This window comes from Protomyctophum bolini (assembly GCF_963924005.1).
Source record: "Protomyctophum bolini genome assembly, chromosome: 17".
NCBI lineage: Eukaryota > Metazoa > Chordata > Actinopteri > Myctophiformes > Myctophidae > Protomyctophum > Protomyctophum bolini.
The window spans coordinates 1,293,612-1,313,462 of record NC_137878.1 but is presented as its reverse complement, the minus strand read 5'-3'; the positions used below and the strand labels follow the sequence as shown (position 1 = coordinate 1,313,462).

General features: G+C 51.0%; 1 protein-coding gene and 1 long non-coding RNA gene across 2 annotated transcripts in view; both read right to left on the bottom strand.

Moving 5' to 3' along the window:
- Positions 1-1,182: 1,182 nt before the first annotated feature.
- LOC308331546 lies at positions 1,183-3,012 on the bottom strand. Its single transcript, XR_013965616.1, has 2 exons — positions 2,963-3,012; positions 1,183-1,962 (listed from the first exon to the last, which is right to left on the bottom strand). It is a non-coding gene; the product is annotated as an uncharacterized lncRNA (long non-coding RNA).
- Positions 3,013-3,961: 949 nt separating this feature from the next.
- LOC308332476 (receptor-interacting serine/threonine-protein kinase 3-like) overlaps positions 3,962-19,851 on the bottom strand; it is a gene marked incomplete at its 3' end in the record, with an annotated part of 29,852 nt that continues 13,962 nt past the window's right edge. Inside the window, exons 2-9 of the mRNA XM_080788383.1 lie at positions 13,193-13,354; positions 12,868-13,051; positions 6,480-6,629; positions 5,727-5,866; positions 5,564-5,613; positions 5,312-5,470; positions 4,050-4,732; positions 3,962-3,979 (exon numbers count right to left, since the gene is read on the bottom strand). Coding sequence (XP_080644509.1) covers positions 3,962-3,979; positions 4,050-4,732; positions 5,312-5,470; positions 5,564-5,613; positions 5,727-5,866; positions 6,480-6,629; positions 12,868-13,051; positions 13,193-13,341 — 1,533 coding nt within the window. The 5' untranslated portion in view covers positions 13,342-13,354. The remainder of the gene's footprint in view (positions 3,980-4,049; positions 4,733-5,311; positions 5,471-5,563; positions 5,614-5,726; positions 5,867-6,479; positions 6,630-12,867; positions 13,052-13,192; positions 13,355-19,851) is intronic.

The window sequence follows — 19,851 nt, the reverse complement described above, 5'->3', positions numbered from 1 at the left end:
GGCAATTCCGGAGAAGACACTAGGGTCGTCAGTCTCATCTAAACGATCTATTCAAACCATCAGATCTTTCTATTAATGTTAAAATGATGAATTAAAAATAAGCCAATTTGTTACCCAAACAAAAAAATTGGGGGTGGCTGTCCAAGGGCAATGCCATGATTTGACCAACGCGAACGTATTACCAATCTCGTACACCATTGCTCACAAGATCCTTATTGACCCAATTGCAGCCACTGCATCTTACCTTTTTAATTAAAAGTAAAAGTAGTCTGAGGAAAAGGAACAGTTTGAACTGTTAACCGGACACTGTTTTGGGATATTTTGGCTGAGATGGCTCTGTTAGTCAAGTCTCAAGTCAGCGTGGAGATTTCCCGGCGGTGTTGCTGCCCTCCCCTCCCCTCCCCTCCCTCCCGGCTCAGGGCTCTCTACAGACGGGCCGACAGCTCTGCTGACCGTGTCAGTGTAGTGTTGCTGTAGCCCTGGTCTCGCTGTAAGGACTGGACCAGGGCTAGTGTTGCTGTAGCCCTGGTCTCGCTGTAAGGACTGGACCGGGGCTAGTGTTGCTGTAGCCCTGGTCTCGCTGTAAGGACTGGACCGGGGCTAGCGTTGCTGTAGCCCTGGTCTCGCTGTAAGGACTGGACCGGGGCTAGTGTTGCTGCAGGAGTGTGAATGAACCCGTGCGGTCACTGGAACAAAGCCACGTTTGAATACCTGTTCTGTGAACACCGCAAAGGTGTGTGTGCAAAATGACCAGGGGGAGGGGAGCTTCAGCCTTCAGTCAGTGGGTGCTATTTGGCTTACTATTGTGTCAGTGGGTGCTTAAGCCCTCAAGCACTCCCGGATAATTTGTTTACACAATGCTGTACCTCCTCCAACTGTATATACTTTATGTTTACACAATACTGTACCTCCAACTGTATATACTTTATGTTTACACAATGCTGTACCTCCTCCAACTGTATATACTTTATGTTTACACAATACTGTACCTCCTCCAACTGTATATACTTTATGTTTACACAATGCTGTACCTCCTCCAACTGTATATACTTTATGTTTACACAATGCCGTACCTCCAACTGTATATACTTTATGTTTACACAATACTGTACCTTCAACTATATATACTTTATGTAAATATTTATGTTTCAACATTAAACACAGGAAAGAAAAGTCAAATGATGCTGTTCTGATATTTATTTATTTTTTAGCTTTTTGAATCTCATCCCTGAGTGACACCAATACATTAGGCCGACAATAAAAACTTAAACTAATTAAAAAGAAAACACATTTTCACAGAATCTAAACTAAACCTGCTTTAAAAACAAAGGAAATTTAACATTTTCCTAGACAGCTCCAAGTACAGACAGAGCCCTGGAGAACCCCGCTCAGCTTTTAGTATAGAGGTTCAACATGTTCACCAGATCTCACAGACCTTTGCTGTAGATCCATGACCAACATATAACCCTGCATACAGAGGTCGTGTGAAGGTCGTCCTCTCTGTGTGAAGGAGACTCATTGTGTTTCCGCACACATCATAGAAACACAGAACACCTGCTGGGGGGTCTATATACACCCCCACCCTGTGGCTCCCCCTTGTGGAGGGAACCGGTCCTGACACTGCAGTAATAATGCTGTTGTGACGGAACATGTATCGTTTATTACTATCCGAGTAATATAACTTCCATGACTGAGGAGTGGCTCCAAAGCATGATAGACCCCCCGTTCTGCTGACGTCATCCTGGCAGAGTGCTATACCAACCCCCCCTCCACTCCATTCCACTTCAAAGTAAAACAGGTCAGATATACATTCTTTACTCAACACATTAAAGTAAATGGTGAACCTCTTGGGATGACGTGCATAACCTTGGTCTACATCTGTCCCAGTCACCTTCCTGTTGTTCTTTGACAGGCGGAGTTCTCTGAACGCTGTGTTTGGATCCAACGACAGAGGAGAGGAATCTGTTGGAGGAAACACAGGAAAACACACGTGATGAAATGGACTGACACGCGCACGCACGTTTCAACCTCATAACAAACTGTGTGTGTGTGTGTGTGTGTGTGTGTGTGTGTGTGTGTGTGTGTGTGTGTGTGTGTGTGTGTGTGTGAAGACTGACACGCACGCGCACGTTGTGTGCGTCTCTATCTCTCTATCTCTCTCTCTATGTCTCCCCACCTCTCTCTCTATGTCTCTCTCTATGTCTCTCTCTGTCTCTCCCCCCCTCGCTCTCTCTGTCTCTCTCTCTCTCTGTCTCCCCCCCTCTCTCTCTCTCTCTCTCTCTCTCTCTCTCTCTGTCTCTCTCTATTTCTCTCTGTCTCCCCCCCCCTCTCTCTCTCTCTCTCTCTCTCTCTGTCTCTCTCTGTCTCTCTCTCTCTCTCCCCCCTCTCTCTCTATCTATCTCTCTTTATGTCTCTCCCCCCCTCTCTCTCTCTCTCTCTCTCTCTCTCTCTCTCTCTCCTGGACTGACAAGGAAACACAGCATTACGATGGCACAGTTTTTTTTGGCACATCTAAGCTAGCAAATATAAGACAATATCTTCAAAATAAGAGTACCCTCTAGAGCAGTGACATAGAGTCTGTGGGGGCCGGAGGGCGCCCCATGAGGAATTTCGGGGAATTGCACCCAACACACTGTCCAACACCGCCCTCCCCTGGCTAAACCAGGCATGGGCCCCCATGAGGATTATGAAAACTATTCCTTTCTGCTCTAAGTGGACACTGGACAAAAGACGGCTCCGCGAGGCAATAACTGTTGTGACATATGCAGGCGTTCAGAAAGATGTCCTCTACCACACCCCACTCTCCGCTAAGCGGGAGAGGTGTAACATTCCGGTAGAAGGAATTTGAGGAAATTGTAAAGGGCAGATTAATAGTTGTCAGGGCCAAGTATAAACTTTTTACTATGGTATTTATTAATGTGTATGCTCAATGTGTAGAAGCTGTGTGTCAACAAGGACTCACGTTTTAAAAAGGCCTTTCTGTTGGTGCTCCCTGGAGCAGGAGGTGGAGCATGAACAGGTCTCAGGGTGACGGTGCAACTCCTCCACTTGGGAGGAGGAGCAGGAGGAGGAGTCAGGGTGTCGGTGCTCCCTGGAGCAGGAGGTGGAGTCATGGTGTCGGTGTTCCCTGGAGCAGGAGGAGGAGTCAGGGTGTCGGTGCTCCCTGGAGCAGGAGGTGGAGTCAGGGTGTCGGTGCTCCCTGGAGCAGGAGGAGGAGTCAGGGTGTCGGTGCTCCCTGGAGCAGGAGGAGGAGTCAGGGTGTCGGTGCTCCCTGGAGCAGGAGGTGGAGTCAGGGTGTCGGTGCTCCCTGGAGCAGGAGGAGGAGTCAGGGTGTCGGTGCTCCTCCTCCCCCAGGTTCTCTTCCACCACCCTGGAGCAGGAACAGGAACAGCAGGAGGAGGAGTCAGGGTGTCGGTGCTCCCTGGAGCAGGAACAGGAACAGCAGGAGGAGGAGTCAGGGTGTCGGTGCTCCCTGGAGCAGGAACAGGAACAGCAGGAGGAGGAGTCAGGGTGTCGGTGCTCCCTGGAGCAGGAGGAGGAGGCAGGGTGTCGGTGCTCCCTGGAGCAGGAACAGGAACAGCAGGAGGAGGAGTCAGGGTGTCGGTGCTCCCTGGAGCAGGAGGAGGAGTCAGGGTGTCGGTGCTCCCTGGAGCAGGAGGAAGAGTCAGGGTGTCGGTGCTCCTCCTCCCCCAGGTTCTCTTCCACCACCCTGGAACAGGAACAGCAGGAGGAGGAGTCAGGGTGTCGGTGCTCCCTGGAGCAGGAACAGGAGGAGTCAGGGTGTCGGTGCTCCCTGGAACAGGAACAGGAACAGGAGGAGGAGGAGTCAGGGTGTCGGTGCTCCCTGGAACAGGAACAGGAACAGGAGGAGTCAGGGTGTCGGTGCTCCCTGGAGCAGGAACAGGAACAGGAGGAGTCAGGGTGTCGGTGCTCCCTGGAGCAGGAGGTGGAGCATGAGGAGTCAGGGTGTCGGTGCTCCCTGGAACAGGAACAGGAACAGGAGGAGGAGGAGTCAGGGTGTCAGTGCTCCCTGGAACAGGAACAGGAACAGTAGGAGGAGGAGTCAGGGTGTCGGTGCTCCCTGGAGCAGGAGGTGGAGCATGAGGAGTCAGGGTGTCGGTGCTCCCTGGAACAGGAACAGGAGGAGGAGGAGGAGGAGTCAGGGTGTCGGTGCTCCCTGGAACAGGAACAGGAGGAGGAGGAGTCAGGGTGTCGGTGCTCCCTGGAGCAGGAAGAGGAACAGGAACAGGAGGAGTCAGGGTGTCGGTGCTCCCTGGAACAGGAACAGGAACAGGAGGAGTCAGGGTGTCGGTTCTCCCTGGAGCAGGAACAGGAACAGGAGGAGTCAGGGTGTCGGTGCTCCCTGGAGCAGGAACAGGAACAGGAGGAGTCAGGGTGTCGGTGCTCCCTGGAGCAGGAACAGGAACAGGAGGAGGAGGAGTCAGGGTGTCGGTGCTCCCTGGAGCAGGAACAGGAACAGGAGGAGTCAGGGTGTCGGTGCTCCCTGGAACAGGAACAGGAGGAGGAGGAGGAGTCAGGGTGTCGGTGCTCCCTGGAACAGGAACAGGAGGAGGAGGAGTCAGGGTGTCGGTGCTCCCTAGAGCAGGAGGTGGAACAGGAACAGGAGGAGGCCTCTTGTTCCTGTTCCAAGGAGGAGGTCTCAGGAGGTCACAGGCAGCAGAGATTCCCTCCTCGTGTCTTGAAAAAACTCCACGTGTCACTTCAACACATTCTGAAATGAAAAAAAAACACAATTTTTCTTTATTTTTAAAAGATATTATTGGGAGCTTTTTGCCTTTATTGAGGGTTTTCCAGTAGTTTGACAGGAAAGGGGGACAGGGATGGGGGAAGACACGCAGCAAAGGTCGTCGTGCTCGGGACTCGAACCCGCGACATTACCAGCCTAGGGTGCCTGGACCGCTAGGCCGGCCCAGGCCAAGTCCTCACGTATTCAAGAGTCCAGCGAGGCGACTCTCTGTGAGAAATGGCAGATGATATTAGAAACTATGACATAGCCTGTCGACCAATCATAAGAGGGGGCGGGGGCTAATTGAAGTTCGACGCTAAGCCACGGTCACGCCATTTTACGAAAACTCACGCTTTTGATAACTTTTCATCGTTAAGGACTTTTGTGTACGCTGAGCGAGTTTTATTAATTTTTTCACCTCTTATGATTGTGTGCAAAAAGCTGTGCAACTTTTAGAGTACCTTTAGCGCCTCAAAAACAAAAACGCTTTTCATTAGTGCAAAGAATAATCTTTTGTGATTTCAATAGAGCTTCTCACTGGTGCAGTGACAAAGGTAGATTTACCTCCAAACGAAGGTCTCTTGTTGGGCTCAGAGTCCCAGCATCTCTGCATGAGCTCCACCAGCTCATCTAATCCAGCTGCTTTCTGGACATCGATTTTACGAAGATCTGGTCTCGCTCCCTTCTCGCGAATGTGGAACTCCAACAAGGTCCGACCCAACTCTACATAAAATACAGGAACATTTACATTGTGTGTGAGTGTGTGTGTGTGTGAGTGTGTGTGAGTGCGTGCGTGCGTGCGTGCGGATAGTTTACCTGGATAGGGTCTCTCTCCAGTGAGAATGGTCCAGAGAAGTATGCCGTAGCTAATAAAAAGACGGGAAAAATCCAAGCATTAGAAAGAGGTTTTCACACTATAAAAAAATGTGTGTCACTTCATTGTATTTATTATGACTGATGTACTAGCAACAGAATCCACCTGTAAACATCGTAGGAGCGAACACGGTGGTATTTGTCGTCAAAAGCCTCAGGGGGGGTGTAGGAGGCAGTGCCTCCTTTGTTTGTACGGTTGGTCGGCCTGACACTGTTGCTCACCGTAGACAGGCCAAAATCTGCTATCTGTTGACGGAAAGAGGAGGCATTTATGATTGTGTTTAAGCAGGACATGCAGTGACGAGAACTGTTCATTTCAAGAGCAAATTTGGATTTAGTTTTAGCCAGTCCTTTGAATACAGTTTCATTTAGTTTTTGTCAGATTTTAGTCACGTGAAATGTTTGTTTTAGTCTAGTTTTAGTCAACTAAATCTAAAGTTGACCTAGCCATTTTATTTAAGCGGGCCTTGATGGCGTCATATGGAACACATTGTGACCTTGCAGATCTGCTATATTTCAGAGTGCAACACCCGAGTGCAACCGAGCATAAAATAACTTTAGTATTTTAGTTCTACTGATCTCTTCTCCACTAGTCCCTCCCTGACATTTAGTTCTACTGGATCTCTCCTCCACTAGTCCCTCCCTGATATTTAGTTCTACTGGATCTCTTCTCCACTAGTCCCTCCCTGACATTTAGTTCTACTGGATCTCTTCTCCACTAGTCCCTCCCTGACATTTAGTTCTACTGGATCTCTTCTCCACTAGTCCCTCCCTGACATTTAGTTCTACTGGATCTCTCCCCACTAGTCCCTCCCTGACATTTAGTTCTACTGGATGTATAATATTGTATATTGTGTACCTTGGCATTGAAGTCGGCATCCAGCAGGATATTGTCTGGTTTCAGGTCCATGTGCACAAGGTTCTTCTTACAGTGGAGGAAGTCCATGGCTAGCGCCACCTGGTGGGCTAGACGGAACGCCAGGGGCCAGGGTGGAGGTTTAGACTCGGTCTGTAGAAAGGTTAAGAATAGTTTTTTAGTGTTAGCTTTAGTTCTTTATTATTATCCCCCCCCCCCCCCAGCAGCAGGGTTCATAGGTCAGAGTAAGTAGGCCTGTCGTGTACTAGGGCAGTGGTCTCCCCCCCCCCAGCAGCAGGGTTCATAGGTCAGAGTAAGTAGGCCTGTCGTGTACTAGGGCAGTGGTCCCCCCCCCCCAGCAGCAGGGTTCATAGGTCAGAGTAAGTAGGCCTGTCGTGTACTAGGGCAGTGGTTCTGGCCCTGTTACCTCCTGACCTAGCTGACGCACCCCCACATGGAAATAAGAAATGCATAAGCTATAGAGACATATATTTCCTATATGCACATAATATGAACCTGAATATGGCATATATATGCAGCATAGGCTATATTATACATATAGACCTATACTTGCCACAATATGTTAATATATTTTAAATAAAACCATAGCACCACCATTAGCCTTTTCATGTCACGCACCCCCTAGAAGGTTCTTGCGCACCACAAGGGGTGCACGCACCACAGTTTGGGAACCACCAATGTGTACTAAAAACTCAATAAAAGATAACTTACCTCCAACTTACCTTTTTTAGCAAAAATCCTGGAAAAGGTTGTTGCAACTCAGTTACAGGCCCACCTCTCCAACAACAACCTATATGAACAATTTCAGTCCGGATTCCGCCCCCACCACAGTACAGAAACAGCCCTAATAAAAATCACCAACGACCTCCTGTTAGCAGCCGACTCTGGACAGTTATCTATTCTCATCCTTCTCGACATGACCGCAGCCTTTGACACCATCTCACACTCCATCCTCCTCGACCGTCTAGCCTCCATTGGCATATCCGACACACCCCTACACTGGTTCCACTCCTATCTCTCCGACCGCACTCAGTTCATTCAGCTAAAATCTTTCATATCCCACTCCTCTCCCCTCTCCTCTGGTGTTCCCCAAGGCTCTGTCCTTGGCCCCATATTATTCATTATATACCTCCTCCCACTTGGCTCAATATTCCGCAAACACAACATCAATTTTCACTGTTACGCGGACGACACCCAGCTCTATGTCTCCTCCACACCTACCTCCACCCTCCCACCACCCTCCCTCTGTGCCTGTCTCCACGAAATTAAAGACTGGTTCACCTCATCCCTCCTCAAACTAAATGGCAATAAAACCGAGTTAACCCTCATTGGCACCAAATCCTCACTCACCAAGCAGCCCAGTTTTACACTCACCATAGACAACTCCTCGGTTCCCCCTTCCCCCCAGGTCAAGAGTCTGGGTGTCGTCCTCGACAGCACCCTATTTTCCATACCCACATCAATAACACCATCCGGTCAGCCTACTTTCACCTCCGCAACATAAACCGCCTCCGCCCTTCACTCACCCCCAACAACACTGCCACCCTAGTCCTTTCTCTGGTCATCTCCCGCCTCGATTACTGCAACTCCCTTCTCTTCGGTCTCCCCCACAAACTCCTTCATAAAATCCAACTGGTCCAGAACGCTGCAGCCCGCATCATCACCAAAACCCCTGCCATCTCCCACATTACCCCCGTTCTTAACCAACTCCACTGGCTACCCATCAAATACCGCATAGATTACAAGATCCTCCTCAACACATTCAATGCCATCCATAACCTCTCCCCCCCATACCTGTCTGATCTCATCCATATCAACACTCCCACCCGGTCACTTAGGTCTGCCTCCTCCACCAACCTCACTGTTCCCCCAGCTCGTTTGTCCACCATGGGGGGTAGAGCTTTCAGCCGCTCTGCCCCTCGCCTCTGGAACAGCCTTCCCCCCGACATTCGAAACATGGACTCACTCCCCACCTTCAAATCCCACCTCAAAACTCACCTATTCAGACAAGCGTACTCCCACCTTGAGTAGAAGTCTGCTGCAGGCCTTTGTGTATATTTTAAACTTGTTTTATTGTATTGTATATTGTATTTCTCTTCTGTTTTGTTAGGCGACCTTGAGTGACCTGAAAGGCGCCATATAAATAAAATGTATTTGTTGTGAATTATCTGCATGCTGTCTTATGCTGTCCGCCAGAGAGATACTGCAAGACTCCTCTCACCGGGAAATGAGTGGACCATGAGGGTCGACCTGGGGAAGCAACTCCAGTTCCCCAGGGAGATCGTGGAAACAGCGCTGCGGCCAGACCTAGTCATGTGGTCAGAGGCTTGCAAGACAGTCCTTCTGGTCGAACTCACTGTCCCATGGGAGGGAGGTTTGGAGGCTGCTTATGAGCGGAAGCGAGCCAAGTACTCAGACCTGGCGGCAGAGTGCAGGGAGGCTGGCTGGAAAGCTGTTATCTGCCCTGTGGAAGTGGGGTGTAGGGGCTTCGTAGGTTCCTCAACTGCCCGCCTACTCCGCGACATTGGATGCACAGGAGCGGGGCATCGGAAAGCCATGAAAGAGCAGTCTGAGGAGGCGGAGAAAGGCAGCTTCTGGCTGTGGCTAAGGATGAAGCATAAGAGTTGGGGGACAAACACCTAGGGCATCAGCAGGGGGTGGCAGGGAGAGATCCCTGCCACCGCTCCGCCACCATGAGACGTACTGGGGTTAAAGGAGCGAAACGTTGATGAATGGTGGTCCCCAGCTGATGACCCGTTTAGGCCCACAAAGGTGTTCAGTGAGGTGTCACAGCACACCTGTTCAAAAGGCACTGGAGGAGGTGCGTCAGGCAGCAATGCCCAGCAGGAATACCATCACCTGTATCTGATATGGCAGCCTCCGGTGGACACTCCCCATTCCCTGCATCCACAATCACACATTGCCATTACACCACTCAACTCATTAGTTAATAATAATATGTATTCCATTTCTTATATCTTGCTTGTAGAAACCATGGATTAAGGAGATAATAAACCTGGCCTTGTTGAGAATATACCTTGGTGTCACATACTCTCTCTGACCGGGGATACTTGGGTGGTCAGCTCATAGCCCACAAACCCAACCAGCAGAATATTTATTATGGTCCTTCGAGCCGGATTAGCTGACTACCAAAGGGTGACATTGAGGTCCATCCAGGATCTACCCACCGTGGTAGAATCCATGAGGAAAGCTGAAACTGAGTACAACTATCAACTGGAACTCATGAAGAGCAGAATGACGGAGCTTGATAGGAGAGACGGGGAACGACGAACATTGTTAAAACACATCAGCACATGGCTGGTGTGTGATCAGCTCCAACATGGAGAACAAGGGGGAGCACCTCCCCATCACCATTTGACTGCACAGAAGCAGATCATGGTGGTCATATGCACACCGGTTCAGGTGGTGCATTCACACCCTACTCTTCCCCAGCTAAGCCCGGCCTATTCTCAGCCAATTCTGCCACTCAACCAGCTCAGTCCTCCTCCTGCTGCACCTCCAGTCCTGGCGCCTCCTGCTGCACCTCCAGTCCTGGCGCCTCCAGTCCTGGCGCCTCCAGCCTCGGCGCCTCCAGTCCTGGCGCCTCCGGACCTGGCGCCTCCGGTCCTGGCGCCTCCGGTCCTGGCGCCCCCAGCCTCGGCGCCTCCAGTCCCGGCGCCTCCAGTCCCGGCGCCTCCAGTCCAGGCGCCTCCGGTCCTGGCACCCCCAGCCTCGGCGCCTCCAGTCCCGGCGCCTCCGGTCCTGGCGCCTCCAGTCCTGGCGCCTCCGGTCCTGGCGCCTCCAGTCCTGGCGCCTCCGGTCCTGGCGCCCCCAGCCTCGGCGCCTCCAGTCCCGGCGCCTCCGGTCCTGGCGCCTCCAGTCCCGGCGCCTCCAGTCCTGGCGCCTCCAGTCCTGGCGCCTCCGGTCCTGGCGCCTCCGGTCCTGGCGCCCCCAGCCTCGGCGCCTCCAGTCCCGGCGCCTCCAGTCCCGGCGCCTCCAGTCCAGGCGCCTCCGGTCCTGGCACCCCCAGCCTCGGCGCCTCCAGTCCCGGCGCCTCCGGTCCTGGCGCCTCCAGTCCTGGCGCCTCCGGTCCTGGCGCCTCCAGTCCTGGCGCCTCCGGTCCTGGCGCCCCCAGCCTCGGCGCCTCCAGTCCCGGCGCCTCCGGTCCTGGCGCCTCCAGTCCTGGCGCCTCCAGTCCTGGCGCCTCCAGTCCTGGCGCCCCCAGTCCTGGCGCCTCCAGTCCCGGCGCCTCCGGTCCTGGCGCCTCCGGTCCTGGCGCCTCCAGTCCTGACGCCTCCAGTCCCGGCGCCTCCAGTCCCGGCGCCTCCAGTCCCGGCGCCTCCAGTCCCGGCGCCCCCAGTCCTGGCGCCTCCAGTCCTGGCGCCCCCAGTCCTGGCGCCTCCAGTCCCGGCGCCTCCGGTCCTGGCGCCTCCGGTCCTGGCGCCTCCGGTCCTGGCGCCTCCAGCCTCGGCGCCTCCAGTCCTGGCGCCCCCAATCCTGGCGCCCCCAGTCCTGGCGCCCCCAGTCCTGGCGCCTCCAGTCCTGGCGCCCCCAGTCCTTGCGCCTCCAGCCTCGGCGCCTCCAGTCCTGGCGCTTCCAGTCCTGGCGCCTCCAGTCTCGGCGCCTCCAGTCCTGGCGCCTCCAGTCTCGGCGCCTCCAGACCCGGCGCCTCCAGCCTCGGCGCCTCCAGACCCGGCGCTTCCAGTCCTGGCGCCTCCAGTCTCGGCGCCTCCAGTCCTGGCGCCTCCAGTCTCGGCGCCTCCAGCCTCGGCGCCTCCAGACCTGGTGCCTCCAGACCTGGCGTGTGCATCGCCTCCAGACCCGGCGTGTGCATCGCCTCCAGCCCCGGCGTGCGCATCGCCTCCACACCCGGCGTGTCCAACGCCCCCCAATCCAGCGTGTCCAACGCCATCCAGTCCGGCGTGGTCATCGCCTTGCCTAGTACCCCTTCTAGAGCCTCCAGTCCGGGGGCCCACAGCCACTACAGGTCCACGTGCACAGGATGCAGCAGATCCGCCTTCTGAGCCAAGCCAACCTGCCGCACTACTTCCTGCCTGGTCCTACCTGCATCAGCGACCTCCGGTGCGGCCCAGCCGAAAGCACCGGTCTCCCTTGTGGCTCCACTCCTCCAGGTATCCTACAGACCCTCCAGTACGGCCAAGCCAGCGTCGGCGGTGTCCAGTCTGGCTCCCCTACAGCGGTCGCCCGCCAGAGTGGTCGCGTCGACGGCTGCAGTCTCCTGGGTGGACCCAACCACCTGGTCACCACCTGCACCTGCGTCCGTCGTTCCTGACTGGGGCGGCTAGTCCCGCTCCTACCCAGCCTCCAGGCCGTCCGCCTGAGGTAACCTCCCATCACCAACCCAAATATCTGGTCAACACGGGGCGGCTGACTGCCTCCCCTCACCAGCCCCAAGTTTGTATCCCATGGGGCGGCTGAACGCCTCCATCTTCCCAGACAACGTTCTACCCCCGAACTAACAACTGAACATTTTGTGTCCATCCCAGCACACTACACCGGTTGTCCCTGCACTACACTCACTGCCACCTCAACAGCAAAGACAATTCTCTATATTCACAGTAGCTGAGCTACTGTGGGGGCGGCTGTTGTGAATTATCTGCATGCTGTCTTACTGGCAGCCTCCGGTGGACACTCCCCATTCCCTGCATCCACAATCACACATTGCCATTACACCACTCAACTCATTAGCCAATCACAGTCTAGGTGTGCCACATATAACCAGCAACTCACCCCACACTCCTCACTCAGTCTCCAGCCTTCACACAGGCAACATGCAGCACCTGCAGACCTCACTGAGTCTATCCACTACTCCAGCCATGCGTACTTGACCAAAGTAAGCCTTTGTTCCCCTGTACTGTATTAACTGATTTATTCTATGCTATGTTGTATATACTATGATTGTTCACATATGTTCTAGTGCATATTTACCTGTCATTCAATATGGTCCTTCATTGTCATGCTATAGTTAATAATAATATGTATTCCATTTATTATATCTTGCTTGTAGAAACCATGGATTAAGGAGATAATAAACCTGACCTTGTTGAGAATATACCTTGGTGTCACATACTCTCTCTCTGACCGGGGATACTTGGGTGGTCAGCTCATAGCCCACAAACCCAACCAGCAGAATATTTATTAGTATTATTATTATTATTATTATACATATATATATATATATATATATATATATATATATATATATAATAATATATATATCACAGACAAATATAATTTCAAACAATTTGTAAACACACAACACACTTTCAGTTAGTTAACGTCTTTGTTCGTTTTCAGTTTTCAGTTTTAGTTGTGGTTATTTAGTTAGTTTCAGTTGAATTATAAAGACCTTGGTGAGCAGAAAGGACTTCAGGCAGCCTCCCTCCATCAGCTCCATCACTATACCCTGCACCTCCTTCTTGCCCATCAAGGGGGGCCGGCCACGGTACATCCCATAGACCCTGGGAACAAACTGCTCTACATCCTCCATGTGACTTGCCTCGCGACACAGGGCAGCATACAACGTACCAGAGCTGCAGTACGGGGTCAGTTTAGGAGTTAGAACCCAACATGTTATAATAATATATAATGTTATAATTATGTAAAACTGACTAAGTGTGAATGAATATAATTAATCAATTATAGATACATTATGTAGCTCAGTGTTATCATACCTGTCATCATAATTAAGCACCTTAATGGCCACTCCAATGCCCAGGAGCTTGTGTGTGGCCTTAAAGACCCACCCAAAGCCCCCTGAGCCCAGTAGTTCCCAATCCTCCAGACTGTCGTCTCCAATTGGCCCTCTGCCACTCTCTGCCATCTCTCACCGAAATCTAGAGGGAGACAAAGTACAGGAAAATGTATGTGTCCAAGAAGTGTCCAAACTATATCATTATAGTGATTTGATCATTGATGAACGAATCATAAACATATGGATAAAGGCTTGCGTGTGTGCTGGTATGTGTTGGCGCTGCACGCCGCGGTCCCGTCCTCCCGACCCCCGAAAATGATCTCGCTTTTATCTGAACTGTCAAAGCACTTATTTAAATGGTGAATGATTAAGCCCCTTTCTTACGCCTATAGCCTGCTACAATTGCAAATAGGCAAGCTGTATCCTTGTCATTGTCACTTGGAAATAAAGGCGTGCAGTCCATTTATGCCTTTTTTTGAGTGGTGCAACCACTCCTACAACCAGCAATGTCCGTGTTGGTCATGCACCTATGTGACGCTAATGAGCACCAGCATGTACCAGTAGGGGCCAGTAGGGGTGCTGTAGCACTGCACTGTTGCCTGCTAATGAGAGAGAGGGAGAGAGAGAGAGAGAGAGAGAGAGAGAGAGAGGGGAGTTGCAACACTCAGTTCACACGGGTGTGATTTTTTATAACATCACAGTGATTATATAGGCATCTGATGTCACGCTCATGCAGCATGCGCTCCCAAATCATCTCACAAGTGCGCTCACATAACAAGGCCAGTAAAGCACTGTTTGATTAAGCACAAACTAATACAATTGTAAACATGTTATATTGTTTTTAATTGCGCGATTTTAATTACTTTTTTTTTTTTTACATGTATATACATACATGTAAATTGTATATTAACATTTTAGGAGTGAAAACATGTTTAGATGCCTGTGACAGCGTGTCAGCAGTTCAGACAATGCTGCTCCGCTTGTGTACGACAGAAAAACAAGTTCAATTTCAAGCTTTGGCGGAAATGGTAAATGCCGACAATTGCGGTAATTTCGGCGTGCACCCATATTTTGGCGTGCGCACGGTTGATAAATGAGGGCCCAAGTGTCCAAACTATATCATTCTGTTAACGGGCCGACGGTAGGCCTCAATGAAGTTGCATGGGATCAGGTCACAAGGGGTGGGCGGCAGGACACCAGAGATAAAGGAAGGCGCGAAAATCAAGCGCTGGTTACAGAGCAGGGGCGGGTGAGTGTTCAGGACAGCTCACAGTTGAGGAAAGGGTCACCGCGCCGGCTAGTGGCACAGCCTTCCGGTTATGAGGAAAGCTTTCCCAGGTTGTTTACTGGGAGACCCCAGACTGATAAAAGCACACAACAACAGTGGGGTCACGGGGCTTACAATAAGTACACCAGGGCGGAGGAGTTATCTCCCACCTTTCATGTGCAGGAGGCACGTTCTTGCCAGGATGGCAGGGCCCGTAAATCTTCTCCTCCAGCTATGGATGGTTACAATGGAGAAGTCGGGGCAAGGGACCGGGATATGAGAACCGAGCAGAGAGGTCCGGTGCTGCCCCAGGGGAGAAGGGTCGACGGTGTCAGAGTTGAAGCAGGATTCAGGGCAGGACGTGTGAGGGGCCGAGGCGGAGCCAGTGTGAGACCTTACCGCAGGGCTGAGGATTTTTAATAGATCCACAAAGCAGGCCCACAAAGAAGGGATTGTTTTTAGTGATGAATAAACTAAAGTAAATGAGATCTTTAGTATATTTCAGTTAAATGATTGTTTGGTATGGAACCATATTTACTTTTAAGTGCGTATAAAGATGCCTTGGTTTTTTGTTTGAATTTGTTTTGGTTTTGCTGTATTTGAGTCTAGAGATAAGAGGGAAAGATGGAAAGATAACAGGTTGTGTGTGTGTGACAGATCTAGTTGTTAACTGTCCCCCTCTCTGCCCCCCCCCCCCCCTTCCCTGACGGTCAGAGGATTAAGGGAAGGGTTGTACCCCAGCCCCTCTCAAGGAAGAGAACAGGATAATTATGTGTTTTTATTTTCATTTATTGTGTCGCTTTTTAGGATATAGTTCGATTAATGGGATAGAAGTATGATGTTCCGTTAAACAAAGTTTTAGCGTAACATACCCACTAAGAGTCTTACTCATGGAACGGTTTATTATTTTGTTTTTGTATTTTAATGTTTTAAAAGTGTGATTACAAAAGAAAAGGGGAAGATTTTTCACCTCCCTGCCAAAAATAAAGAGAAAAGGATAGAGTAGTGAGTTTTTTAATATAGATTGTGCATGCCTTTGGTAGGATTAAGCTTCCAGATGTGCATGTTAAGAGTAGTGTTTAAATGTGTGTACTAAGGGTATCTGAGTCATAATTTTGAAGGAGGGATTAACATTTTGAAGTGTTTGTAATAACAAAGTCATGAAACAGGCCAGGGCCTGATGGTCAAAGAAGATAAGGATTTGGGAGGAGGGTATTTGAGGAGGGAGGCTAGAGGAGAGAGGAACCTTTTTTCCCCCATTGCTAGCAGTGTCCTCAGGAGAGAACAGTCCTCTGTTTTTGTGCTCCCGGTGAACATTGAATTTTTTCCCTATAGTTTTAGATAAGTTTTTTTTTCCAGTCATTTCCTTTTTACCTATTTGATATTCTCTTTTCAACGGATATTTTTCCTATATCCTATAGCTTTTTGTAACTTTTTTTGGTTGTATTTTTGACTATTTTGCCATTTAACCATTTTTCTTTGCTGTAAACCGTATATCTGCAAATTATCTGGAGAAATAAACACATTTTGGATTAACAAACAACTTCCGCTTGCCGTTCATCTATGCTGGTGAGTAATATTGATGTGTTTGTATGAGTGTATGTTTATATGATGTTATGAGGCGGATTTTAATCCCTGCCTCATTTTATGTACTATCTGCTGTTATCTTATCATAGTTGGTATATTTTGGACAGATGCAAAGTGAACAGGTAATCTGAAGAATTACACCGGAATTGTGCAGCAAGCAGTGTCCACGGGCGAGTCACTGGGAACTCTTGCTGTTTTTCCTGTCAAAGAGGTGCTATCCCGCTCTATATGAGAGCCGGTTTGTACCCTCTCAGGACACCTGAACAGTGGTATTTCCTGGGTCCTATTGCCAAGGGCGGTAGGGGCCTGGGATCTGACTGCATCAGAGCGTATACCTGGATTTATCACTATAACCGACAAGGGGTGTGATCGTCGGAAATCGAATCTACAACAGGGAAAGATTTGTTGCGGTGACACGCTCAACTGGTCGACATGGCGTCCCTGGGTCTTTTGTAGGGTGGCGTGCGTGGAACGCATGTCCCTGCGATCGGACCGTTAGACTATTGGTAAACAAACACAGTGGGTGATTGTGTTTTTTGGAGGAACTGGGCACAGGGTGCGGGATAATCGTGCTGAGTGCTGTGTTTGAAAGGGGGAAGAGAAGGACGCGGACAGAGAGCCTGGTGATCACAGGCAGTCTGTCTGGTCAAGTGTGGGAAGCGGTGGAAACCTTTTTCCGTATGGACAGCTCTGCGCCTAATTGATTGCTGTATCCGGAAGAGAACCAGTCATAGACTTGTGAAAATAAGGCCTTATCAGGTACCAGGGGCGGTCGTGGTGGTTTTAATGAGGAATTACCATTACGACAGAAACAGCTTATGAAGGACAAGAGGCGATAGAAACAAAAAGTAAGAGCTGAGACCTAGTTGCACCAAATGGCTGAAGGAGGTGCAAAGCAGGAGGGTAATTCGACAGTTTTTGAATTTGATTCCCAGGATTGGGAAACACGTTCAGAGACTGAACTGTCCGAGATAGGGGCAGGGAAACCTGTGCTAGGACAGGGAGGGGACGCCGGGATGGACGTCTCTGCTCTACAGGTGGTTAGCGGAGCTAACACGGGGACTGGGAATGAGACGCGATATGTGGATGCTGCCACGCTGGGAGTTAACATAACCGTTCCGTTTGAAACCACTCAGACCTTTTGGGAGAGGCTGGGGGCTAGAAGGGGAGAGGCTGGGCCTGTCTCCTCCAGGCTCCAAGGGTCAGCTACCGTGGTAGAGTTGGATCAAAAAGTGAGGACCCCAGGGCCCAAGGGGGAGATTTCAGGAAGGACAGCAGGCAGGATTAGGGTGATTCCCACTCTGCTGTCAGAATATCGGCCGCACCAACGTGCACTGTTAATCAATCCAGCGAATATTATGCTCACAAACGGCCGGGGAATGGCTGGGGCAATAAGGGAAATGGCAGGGGAAGCATTTCAACGAGAATGCGATCTGAGGGTGGGACCAGAGGGTTCTAACCCCTTGGCCCCTGAGGAATTGTTCCAGACCAAGCCGTATGGTTTAGGTGAACATTATGTCGCAATCATTAATGTGCCTGTGCCCAAGAAGGATAATATGACACCAGAGCAGAGTCATAGGGCTCTGAAGAGACTATATGAGAGGGTATTTTCACACTGTAGCCAGCCTCCAGGTCACTTAATAGTGATGAGTTTGTTTGGGTGTGGGACTTACGGTCATACAGTGGAAACATCGGTGAATGCTTTTCTGGAGGCTGCGGAAAGCAGTCTGGGAGAGGCGTGTGTGGATGTGTTGATCCCGGATCCTTTTGATGCAAGATATCTCTCCTTATATTTGGAGTCAATTCGCTTTAAAGAGAACCGGGGAAGGCTCACAGGATATGGGCAGCCTTATAAGGCACGCATGCGAAAGGAACACGGACAAGGGGAGGAGGAGGAGAGGGTACTCTCATCTTCCCCAATTGGTGAAACATTGCAGCCGGCAGACCCTGGGAAGGAAAAGGGGGTCTCCACTCACAGGGAGATAACAGGAAACAACCCCTTTCTTTCAAGCACAGAACCTACTGGGATGGGGGTGATAAAAGAGCCTAAAAGAGTGGCTCTGCAGCCCCCACAAGGGATTGGGGGGGCGGATTCGGCCCCCCACGGGGAGCAGGAAAGAACCCTGAGGGGAATGCAGAATAGCCTTTATGTCCACGAAACCAACCCGTTTAAGAATAGTCACCCCCATACCAAAGAACAGCATCGTACAGAAATAATAGCGACCGATTCAGTGTGTAACTTGGAGAATCTGGAGGTGATACTGATCAAGGGTTCCCCTGCAGTGGACTTAGGGGACAGCAGGGGGCCCCTGATTGTGCTGGCTTCCACTGACCTCATGCTGACTGAGGCGCATGACGCCGAGATAAGACGTTTAGGGGGAGCAGGTTTTAAAAGGGGAAAAGCGGTGTTAATGAATGCGATTGACAATGTTCCCATTGCTAAGGGAAAGGTGTTAACAACTGAACCCTATGGGCTGAATCGGTGGTACACTAAGATCAGACATTTGACCTTGTTGGACCGAGACATAACGGTGAAAAGGGGACAGACACCGAACCTGAAGGGGTTGACGGAGGTTCTGTTCTCCATTTTGAATGACGAATCGGTTTGGGAGGATCAGGAGATGGCGGTGCCCACCTTGACCCTGCGTTTAAGAACACAAAAAGGGTCCTATCATGGTTTGAGAGGAAAGTGGTTGGCTCAGGTTACGGCCAGGGCTATTTTGGCGTTGGACAGGGTGTCTTCACGGCGATTGGTAATATTGTTGGACACAGAGGATGACAGGGTACAAATGATGAGAGACATATGTCAGGGAGGAACGCAAATGGAGGACAAAGAACCCTCTGAGGGGGGAGTTTCTGGGGAGGAAGAAGAATGGAGCGGCTCGGAGGAGGAGTTGAAAGTGAGTTTTGTTAACACGAAGGCGCTGCCTGGCAATATCTCTTATGCACCGGAGGCCCGTGACCCTGACCTCAGGAGGGAGGTGAGGGTGGAGAGGAGGCCTACTCCCGCCCCAGGTTTACAGGAGGAAGGGTTTCCATTAAGAGGAAATCCAGTGAGAGGTCGTAATAAAAGCGCCAAACCAATTCCTTTTAGGCCTTTGGGGGAGGGTCCACCCCTGGAGGAGCCGGTCTACCATACTGTGGAGGGAGACCCCTGGGGGCCAGTGGTGACAGGTTTGAGTGGACCAGGGGATGAGAGTTTGAGGCCTCCCCCTGGTTTTAACGGTCTCAGAGGGTCTCAGATAAATCCTTATTATCCGGTTAAATGGGAAGAGGCTTACAACCTATCACGGGCCCCCAGTGCACTGGATATATTGGGGGCCAGGGAGGTACCGTCTACTTGGAAGGCATCCTACATGACCTCTGGATATGATTACATGAGGGAAGGGGTGTTGAAAAGAGACCAGGCAATGGCTAGGAGGCAGGCTGCGCCCTGGCTTGGAGGCCAGCGGGAAGGACCCCCCAGCCCGATACAGGACCGAACGAGGAGCGTGGTAAATAACTTACCCGGGAGTAGCTATCAAGCTATGCCCGGTCAGGTATACAATCCTCCTCAGGAGACACCGGCTTATGGGGCATATTTAGGGCAGGCTCCCAACGAGTACCGTTACCCGGTAACGTCAACTCCTGGTAACACTCTCCCCTTACCACAATTTGGGCATATCATAGGAGGCCCGAGAGGGATGGATTTGTTGACCCTGAATAAAACTCTGAAGTCCCTCATTCCCCAGCGGCGAGACGGAGAGGGTGTATCACAATACCTGACTCGACTGTTGGAATCGAAT